Source organism: Triticum aestivum, chromosome 1A (assembly GCF_018294505.1).
Source record: "Triticum aestivum cultivar Chinese Spring chromosome 1A, IWGSC CS RefSeq v2.1, whole genome shotgun sequence".
In the NCBI taxonomy this organism is placed as follows: domain Eukaryota; kingdom Viridiplantae; phylum Streptophyta; class Magnoliopsida; order Poales; family Poaceae; genus Triticum; species Triticum aestivum.
Window position 1 is genome coordinate 524,582,965 of NC_057794.1, and position 10,655 is coordinate 524,593,619.

General features: G+C 43.1%; 1 protein-coding gene across 1 annotated transcript; it reads right to left on the reverse strand.

The window, feature by feature from the left end:
• Window positions 1–4,907: 4,907 nt before the first annotated feature.
• On the reverse strand, window positions 4,908–7,509 carry LOC123174154 (acetylserotonin O-methyltransferase 1). Its single transcript, XM_044590006.1, has 2 exons — window positions 5,549–7,509; window positions 4,908–5,303 (listed from the first exon to the last, which is right to left on the reverse strand). The coding sequence occupies exons 1-2, from the start codon at window positions 6,347–6,349 to the stop codon at window positions 5,004–5,006; spliced, it is 1,101 nt and encodes a 366-aa protein (XP_044445941.1). The 5' UTR covers window positions 6,350–7,509; the 3' UTR covers window positions 4,908–5,003.
• Window positions 7,510–10,655: the final 3,146 nt, after the last annotated feature.

Below are 10,655 nucleotides of genomic sequence, written 5' to 3' on the forward strand. Positions count from 1 at the left end.
TTATATCTTCGCACGCAAGGAAGTGTGTCTTTTTCCTCCCTGACAGCTGGGACCCACCTGGTTGAAGCATACATAGTGTTGTCTGTCTTGTCGTCGTACATACTGGTACATTAGTTGCTCTGCAACGATGAACCATGACCGAGTAAGTAGCGGCACATGTCATAGTAGAGCCCCCCATGTAGCAGTTTAGGCTGTCCCGTCTAAACCATGTACACGTACATACAGCCACACACCAAAAAATACGACCATGTACGTACATATGAACAGGGTCTCGAAACACGTACTTGTGCATACGGATGGCCAGGGCTCGTGTACATGGAGAGGCAACGTACGGCAGTGACGTTGTCATGTTCATCTTCAGCTAACCGGCCGGGTCGGAATGAAGGAAACAGCATCGTGTTCACCGGGAGCCAAGTGACTAGGTCAGAATGCGTCCTATTCAACGGGAGGCAACAGACTAAGTCTGAATGGGTCGTGTTCAATGGGAGCCAACTGACTTTGACGGAACAGCCGGAACGGGGTCTGACGTACCGCAAAACGGAAGAAACCCGCCTTGTGTACGACTGCATACGGTCCAAATGGGGTCATGTTCATCGGGAAGGGTTTAGTGTACCGCAAAACGGAGGAAACGGACTTGTGTTCGAGCTCCTACGGTCGAAACGGGGTGCTGTTGATCGGGAGGGGTGTGGCGTACCGCAAAACGGAGGAAACGGATTTGTGTTGGAGCGCCTATGGTCGAAACGAGGGTCCTGTTCATCGGGAGGGGTGTGGCGTACCGCAAAACGGGACTCCACTGGCTATTATTCATCCACCGTCTATTACCTCGCTCCAGCCTCCACGGGCTACTGTTCATCCACCATCGACCTCCTCCACTCTCCACCTACGACTGTTCATCTATGGCGTCTCCCTCCTGCCTCCACCAGCTATTGTTCATCCACGGACTCCTATATATTCATCCAGCCTCCACCGGCTACTATTCAACCAGCCCTCTCCACGGGGTCCTGTTCAACCACCCCTCCACGAGCTACTGTTCATCCAACTCTCCACCAGCTACTGTTCAACCAGCCCTCCACCGGTTGTTGTTCATCCAGCCCTCCATAGGGTCCTATTCATCCACCCCCAACCGGCTCGATTGGGGTCCTATTCATCCACCCCCAACCGGCTCGATTGGGGTCATGTTCATCCAGCGGCAATGGCCTCTACTAACAACGGGGTCCTGTTCATCCAACCCCTACCGGGAACTGTTCATCCAACCACCAACAACGCTCACTGTTCATCAAGAGGCAGCAGGTTTGATCGGCTTCAGTTAGTAGCAGTAGCGAATGAATCGCTCGATCGGGTTCAGTTAACAGCCAGATCGATCGATCGCTCGGGTTCAGTAACATGTAGCCTGCAGTACAATCGCTCGGGTTCAGTAGGCGAACGCCTCGCTCGGGTTCAGTTAGAGCCCAACGCCTCACACCCACGCGCGTATGTGTACGAGAGAAACGCGCATCGCTCGGCCCCGACCACCCACCGTAACCGGGAACTCCCAGATATTTTCCTCGCCCTCGCTTCTACCGTGGTTTTTTTCGTCATGGACGGCCCAAAGAATGTCATGCAGCTGCGTCTCCGGCCCGCCCAGGACGAAAAGCCCATTTTCTGTCATAATTTTTGTCATAGAAGTAGGAGCCCACCACATCTATGATGATACCGGGTTTTGTCATAATTATCGTCGTAGAAGTGTCATAAGCATGACAAAAAAAATTCGTTTGGCCCAAATTGTCACGGATATGTCTTTTTTTTGTAGTGTCTCGAGCATCGAGACTAGAGTTTCAAATTGAACCAACCTATGTTTTTTAATGGTTAAGTGGACGGTTATACCCGCAGGCCACCAGGGATCAAGCCACAGATTTGACATATGTGTGTGATTCTCATGCATCAAGACTAGAGCTCCAAATGTTTATGGACATGTGTACACGATTGGAGGATACGGCGAGGGATACTTTTACCAACATGGATGGCAGCATGATCTTAGAATTGGTCCACCTCCGCTTTAGGCGTTATACTGACTCTACATGTTTCTTGGTATTTTGCCTTTTTACTTTTCGTTTATGCGAGATGACTTTGTTTTGCTGTGTGCATCTTAGTTATGTAGTGGCCGGGTGTAATGCTTAAACCTTTTAAGTAATAAAGCGCCCCTTTTCGGACATGTGGTTGAATGGTTAAGATGGTGCTTGTACCTCCAGCCCACCAGGGATCAAACCACATATTTGACATATGTGTGTCTCATAAAGGTGGAATATTCTTCCAATGGAAGGTGACGTTCTCATCGATAGTGATGTGCATTTATGACTTCGTCAATCTTAACACCCGTCGGCTCAGTCTCTTGGAGGTGCTCGTGTGTGCGTTCATAGGGATGAGTTTATGTGAGCGTCTACATCTGTACTATGTTTCTAAAAAAGATTTTCATAAATTTATTCACGGAACCCTATTTGCTCAGGTACAACTCATTCAATAAAATGTTCATAAAAGATATTTTCAAGTTTAGTTCAACTCCATTTCAGATGTTTCACTTGAGTTACACTTCTTTCATAATTAAACAGAGTCCTACTCTGTTAAGACATTTTTCTGTGCACACCTAATGAATGGTTGTAGATTCTTCTGTAAAGATCTTACTTGAATAAAACATTTTAAGGCACTTGGTATTCTCTGCGGAACAATGAGTTAGATTTATATGATGTCAAAAAATGAGTTAGATATCTCGCAAAAAAAAAGAGAGTTAGATTTATATAGAACACTGTGTATTGCAGTTGTGGCTACTAGTGGGACAGATCACGGAGCAGATGGTGGCTAGCAAAAATACTCTCTCCTATCTGACCTGCTACACATATTTGTATTGTACTACGGGAGCTAACTTGTTGATCACAAGGACTCACACCTTGCAAATAACTCCAAAATATTTGGATATCAGAATTTTACATGTCTGGTACTCAGATCTAACATAAAAGACAAGCTTTCATTGATTCCCAACATTGATATCATCAAGAGAGCAACTCGAAGTCATCGCTCAAATGCTCTACAGGACCGACAGGCTAATTTTACATTTAAAAAAAAAAGGAAATTTCCATTTTTCTACAGCAAGGAGCTTAGTATTTACTGAAAACAAATAAAAAAATATTGAACGGGCATACTTTATGGTAACATAACAGCCATACATTGAATCAATGTAGTGGCTTATCTAGATTTTGTTTGCAAGTATGACAACATGGGTGCCATCAAAAAACAAGTGGGCATAATTAATTTTCTGAAAGCGCCAAGCCATAATAATTGTAGTGGGGTTTCTTAGGAGAGCTCAAGAGGATGGTGAGAACACCAACCTTTCATGCATTCAATGAGTGTAGAATACCCCCCACAAAAACCAAAAAAGAATGAGTGCAGAGTACAGGTGAGAAATAGCAAGGTTCCAAGGCGCAGACAACAACAGTCCCATTCCGGTCACCACACCGATACCACACAGAATCATAATGACCGGACAACTGCTGGAAATCATGTGATCCAAGGTAACCGAGGGGGCTGTGTTCATAATGCCACATACCAAGGATCAGGACATCCATATGTCTGAGTCTGACCACTGACTGTGCGGCGATGACTGTAGACGATGATGATGCCCCGAATCCACGTTTCACATGAAGTTGAGTGGTGCTTCTTTCAAATTTACATTCAGATCCTACTCTCAGATTTGTTGTACTAGACAACAGCAAATATTTTTTGTCCACACATCAGATGAATGGCTGACTGGCTGTGCGTTTTTCCCATTGTAAAGATCTATAGCAGAATAAAACATTTGAAGCGCTTGGCAGAAAAATATATTCTCAGGGGGACATTGAGTTAGATTGACGTAGAACACTTTGCATTGTAGCTGTGGCACCACCCTGTCTACTTGTGGTCAAGTGGACAGCCAGCCATTTGTAAATTAGTGTGGGTAACAGCAGGCGCTACTCTCGGCCATGGACAGGAGTGTCGGAATCCGGCTCAGATTCGGTGTCGGTTTCGCAAATTTCGTACATGTCAAATGGAGGACAGTGACTCGGGTGTCTGATTCGGCAAAAAATATGTACAAACTGATGTATCCAGTTCAGATAACTTCTTATATCTAGGACGAAATGCCGCGAATTTTGACGGAGAAATCGTGAAAACGAACGTAGATGGCACACTCATTTTTCATGGTGAGTATGGGAAGCGAACCAAAGAGATGGCCAAACGATTTTGCCTAAAACACGATGAAAGGTTTACGAGCTGAATTCAGAACCCATATCCAGTCAGACAAATAGGAATAAGGGTGTGGCCAAGATGTCCACTCATGGCTCGTGCACCACCATTAGTAAAATAGACATGAAAGGATTATTTGCTGGGTAAAGTTCCTTTGTAGCTCAGGCTACATAGAACCTCTTATCCTCAACCCTCCAGCCTTGCTTTGAGATCCGTACTCTCCAACTAACTAACAACAACAAGATTTCTCTTTTTTGTTTCTCGAAAATGAAACAACATATGAACTTCAAACTTTGCAGATCGAACAAACATTAGAACATCAATGTGTGAAAAAACTTTCAGATTTTTTGGTCTAATATAAATATACAAAATGAGATTTTCTTTGAATAAAAATATTATTTCAAGTATTTAAGATGCATGAAAAAATCTAAAAGTTTTTTTCCTAGATTGTAATTAGAATGTATTATTGTTCTGCAAAATTTGAAGTTCATATGTTGTGTCGTTTGAGAGAAACAAAAAAGACAAATGTGTTTGCACGGATCTTGATGCATAGATGGATGGCAAAGATAAGGGGTACCGTGTAGCCTGAGCTACAGAAAACCACACCCAAGGCGTGGAACTGTAGATCATATGCTGAATAACAAGAGAGTAAGAACTGAAACATAGGCACATCATCTTAATATTAACCGTTGTCTCATGAGCAAAATATTAATAAACACCCGGCTATAGATGGTAGTTTTTTCATAGAGTATTCAAGGGTAGAGCTCAATAACAGATCTAACACCCATGACTGCTATAATTTTGTAGTTGCTGAACCCAACTTCCATGAATATATTTTTCCACTTGAATTCCTCTCGCTCGATCCCTTCAAAACACATGATAAAGAGATCAAACAAAACCTGTGTCTCTCTTGTTACATTCTCATTTGGCCCAGGTCCAACCACCATATCAATAATTATCACCTTTCCACCAGCATCTCTGGGAGGGATAGCTTCCTTGCATTTTTTCAATATCTTAACACAGTCTTCATCGCCCCAATCATGAAAAACAGACTGAGATGTACAGCAGAAACGAATATGTTACCATTGGTCCCGATAATGCTGGAATTGTAGGGTTTTGTCATAACAAATTTAGTTAGCTTGCTTTAGTGGTTCAATTGGTATGCATAAGCGGCTAAATAGTAAATACAAACTTTGTTTCACACGACATTACAAAATTTTGTCAAAAAAACATGATATTACAAAATGAGGATGTGTTCCTACTTCCAAGGGAGTAAAAAAAAATCTAAAGAGTGTACCTTTAGGAAAAGGGCATTCGCTGGCGGGATGTGCTTAAACATATCGCCAGCAATAAACGACACATGGTCATCAGCAGGAGCTTCTGCAACCACATGAGGGAGATCCAACACACTGCATTTCATTTGCGGGAATGCCTTCGTAATTGCCTTGGCAGCTCCGCCATGACCTCCAGCGACATCAATAAGCGAGTTTATGCCAAGAAATACATCACCACACTCCCTCAAGATGATGTCCATGAGAAAGTTGCTATCAGAAACCATTACGTTGTTGATTAGCTGGTTGTAAGTATTTAGGCCATGAGCCTTTTTGAACAGGGACGTGGTGCACTCATCTAGAAACCATGAGTGCATGCCAAGGAAAGGGGAAATGACAGTTGAATCAAGCATCAAAGACAGAATGGGAAATAAGTTTGAGTTAGCTTTGTCACTAACAAGGAGACGTGTGGTAGGGGTAAGCCCGTAAACAACCTCCTTGTCTGGCGAGGCTGGTTCACGGACAACAAAGATGCCTGATACGGTGAGCACACGCATGAGTCGTCGTAAGCGGGGAAGCTTAGACGGATGGAGTCCGATCTTCATGGCCAACTCCGAAGGGGTCATAGACCCACCATGGTGTTGGATGGTGTTGGGGATTTGCAATTCCATTGCACATTTGAGTGCCATGGACTTGACAAATCCCAATGCGTGGTGCCAAAGATCAACTTGAGCCTGGAGCAACTCCTGGGAGCTATGCTTATCCTGGATGGGCGCCATTTTTGCTGAGCATTTTTTTTCCTTTGGTAATGAATGGATTGGAGGCATGCTGGTTGGTCTATATATACACAAATACTACCTGTTAAGGCACGTGGTAAGGCCTTGGGTAATAAATTGTTTAAGGATGTTGAGATGTTAAGATATCTTCATGAGTAGCTCCACTTCTTTCAGTGCAACTCTCGAATTTGTCCTACTCTCAAATTTGTTCTATTAATTAGACAACGGGCCGGGGATATTTTCCGGCCACAAGTAATGAATGGTTGTAAACTTTCTGTCCTTTGTAAAGACCTATACTTGAATAAAAAGATCTTTAAGCACTTGACAGAAAACATTGTTCGATGGGGAACAATGTGTAAGATTAATGTAGAACCTTTTCTGTTCTAGTTGCGGCATCACCCCCTGTCTACCTGTGGTCCGTATATTGGACGTCTGTAGTGTTGTACAGTCGCCATTTGTAGAATAGTGTTGGAATCTGACGCAGATTTGGGTGTCGGTTAGGCAAATTCCGCACATGCCAAATAGAGACATCGACTCGGTCGGGTGTCTGATTCGGCAAAAGAAAAATACATACGACTCAGACGGAGAAATAGTGAGAATGCATGGACGCACATGGTGGTGAAAGGTTGCTGAATTCAGAACCGAAGTTCAGACGGTAGCACTCAGGATGACCAAGATTGATCCACTCATGGCTCATGCACTTCGTCGAAATCAGGCATAGAACAAGTAGAAGATGGAACTGGACAGGCGCTTACGGGCGCTCCCCTAGCCCTAGGCGCAGGAGCCGACGGGGATACGGATATCTAATCCACACCTAATCAATGGATGCAGTACATTTTTTTCCCGTATGGCTGATGCACGCCGTCGAAATCAAATGTACACCAGGCAGAAAATGGAACTGAGCAAGCGCTTACTCGAGCTCCCATGGCCCTGGGCGCAGGAGCCGACGGCGACGGGGTGGCAGCGCCTCCGCCGCGCCAGCACAGTGGGCGCGACCCTGAACCCGGCCTCCCTCGGGTCGTCACGTTACGCCGCCTGGTGGCGCGGCGCGACCTCACCTCGGTACGCCTTGTGGCGGATCCGACGGCGGGAGGTGGCCACCACCACGCCGGCGAGTTGGTCGTGGCCGCCGTCGAACATAGCCATGGTGACCAGGGTCTGGTGGTGTGGTCACTTTTTCTTTCGAGGTTTTCTTTGGAATATCCTATTTGACGCATTTTGCGTCAAACTGTCGACGCGCCGCACACCCCTTCGCCTGATTTGGGCCGGCCTTTTTAGTACCTGTTCGCTGTTTCCCCGTTCCTCTTCCTCGAGTCACTGTTTCCCCGTTCCTCTTCCTCGTCCCGCATCTCCCGTCTTCTTCCTCCCTCGTCCCGCATCCGCCGTGCTCTTCCTCCCTCGTCCCGCATCCCACTTCCTCCCTCTTCGTCTGCTTTTTCCTGCGGGGATCCCGCTCCGATAAGAGGCCGCCGCCCTGGTCACTGCTTCCTCGTCGGCGTCGGCGTCGTCTAGGGTTCCGTCAAGATCGGGTCGTCTAGGGTTCCATCGATCTTCGTCAAGTTCGTCATCTTCAAGGTAATGCCCACAGTTCCCTCTTCTGTGTTCTTGTCAAGCTGGTTCGTGTCCTCTGTGTGTGATTTCGCCAGATCGAGACGTTTTTTTTCCCGTTTGTATCGGTCCAGCGTTTCTAGGGTTTGTAGGAGGTTTGGTGGTAGCAGTGGAGCGATTTTTTCAGTCTGATTTGGCTGAATATGAGGCTAGACAAGGTCCCTTTGGAGCGATTTTTTCAGTTTGGTTTCCCAGATGTGATTCAGAATTTGGAATCAGGTTATGAATGCAGCATAATGATGGTAGGAGGTTGTCTATTTCATGCGGTTGCCCTTGGAAATTTTGTGTGTGTGTTTATGTTGATGATGATAGGACACTTGTTAGTTTCTGTAATGTGTAAATTTGTTTGAACATTGTGTGTTCATTCAAATGATTGTTCTTGTACTACATCACATCTAAATTTTATAACATCAATTTTTTTTGAACTTTTTGACATGGATGAACATTTTCTGAAATTGAGGATCAAAAAATGTTCGCCAATTTGAAAAAGTGTTCTAGAAAAATTCAGAAAATAAAATAATGTGAATTGTTTAGAAAATTTAGAAAAACAAGGAAACAGAAGAGGAAGAAAATAAAATTTAGAAAATAAATTTTAGAAAAATTGGGTGTTAGGGCTACATATCTTTCTTGCATTGGAATTAGTCCTTCATCACTTCTGCTTTCTTGGCAATCAGTTGGCATCTTCTGCTTTTTTGTGTATAATGTAACTATGAGTGATACTATGTACTTCTCTTCTGTTTTGCAGAATTAATTTTTGTTTCAGCAGCTTACATTTACATGAACTGTTTTTTATACCTGAAATTTCAGCACCTTATTTTTTATTTTTTTTATACAGCTCTCACTCAACTGTCAAAATGCCTAAACTTTACAAATACCCTCCGGGTAGTATCAAACACAGATTCTCTACCATTAGGTGGCGTAAGGCAGTTGCTGATTTAACTAACATCCAGAAGTCATATGTTACGAAATATGAGCTTGATCATCTCCTGAACATTCACCCTCATTTAATGATTCCAATTCCAGTATTGTAATGGGTTGCGAACCACTTAAATTGTAATGGAACAGGAGTTTTCAGGAAGGGTCAAAAGATAATTCATCTGAGGAGGGAAATGGTAATTCAAGTTTTTGGTATTCGTTCTGGTTCCGTGCCTTTTCCTATGGACAGCACAGATCAAGTTATCATGGCTAGAGTATTGGAACTTAGGTCTGAGTATCTTGGTGCTGGGGAGAAGAACATTTCATTTGATAACATAATCACCAAGATGAAAAATGATGAGACCGAGGAAGGCTTCATACGGAGCTTCATGTTTCTGTTCATAACATCTGTTTTATGTCCAACCACTCGGAACTATGCAAACTGGAAACTTCTTTATGGGCTGGATGACATTACCAAGCTGAAGACCTTTGATTTGGCTCAGTTGTGCATTGATCACCTGAACAATGAAATTGATAACTTCAGCACTAAACTCTTCAATAGAACTGAAGTTCCATTGAATGATTCAATCTATGTTGGTGGATGTTTACCGTTGGCTGTTGTAAGTTTTCTTTTCTCTGTCATTTTCAATTTTTTACATAGACTTTAGTTCTACAATCTTTTTTATAGTCAATGATTACCTCTTATATCTTCTCTTATGATTCACAACCTTCCTAGATTGTGTATCTAGACTTTGTAGACTTCACAAAAGCTTCTAAACAACGAAACATCAATTATGGAGTCCCTAGAATTGCACATGTTCAGAATGAAGACTTTGACTATCTAGCTACAGTGGATCTGAACAGAGCTTCCAAGAAGAGTTTTGCATTGGGTTTCTTACCAGTAAGCTTCTTGTATAAATTTGTTGTTGTTCATTTTTCAAGTTAGCAAAAAGTTTTTTCTTCTACAAGCAATCTAGAAGGAGCAAATCTTGTCATTTATAATCCTTTTCAATTGCAATTTTTTTGTGCAGTTGAAAGACATCTCTAGGACACCTTACAGTGCTCATGCAATTGTATTGGCTGAGGAGAAGTGGTCCAAAGCGCTAGAGTCTTTTCATAATGATGAAAATGACATTCCAAACCAAAATGACAGAGAAAATGTTGCATCTACTTCGAACAACAATCCAGAAGTATGTTGGCCTGCTTTTTATCTTTTCTTAATAGATATTAGTGTTGTCACTTTACTTTCATACCAGAAACTAATACACATATATCTGTTATGTTTGCTCAAACTAATAGGTTATGAAGATAGTCTCTGAAATAGTTGCAAAACATGATGTCATTTGGAAGAAGTTCCATGAAGAGCATGTACAGAGTATGCTAGTAGAACTCAAAGCAACTGTCCTGTCTTTACAGCAAAATTCTAGCAGCCAAGTCAATGATGCTGGCACTTCAACCACGAATCCAATTGTTCTTCTGTCTGGAGCCAGCAACAGAAATGTTCTCAGAGAACCATTAAATCCTGGCAATTGCACACTCCAAGTTAACAGTGAGGCAATTACAGGTTCTTTATTTGACGACCATATCAGAGTCATTCCTACTCCAGTTGTTACCAAGGATAACCAAGTTCAAATTTCCGATAAAGTTCAAAAGCAAGTGTCATTACCTCAGCAATTCCAGGAAAATGAGCAAGCACAAACAGGTGTGGACAATGATATTCATTCTGATAACACATTTGGTCAACATTTTTTCTTTTACTCAAACTAGTCATAGCACTCAATTTGTTGTTCATGAGGCAGTTTTATTAGTACTCAGTTTCCTGTTCCTGACATCA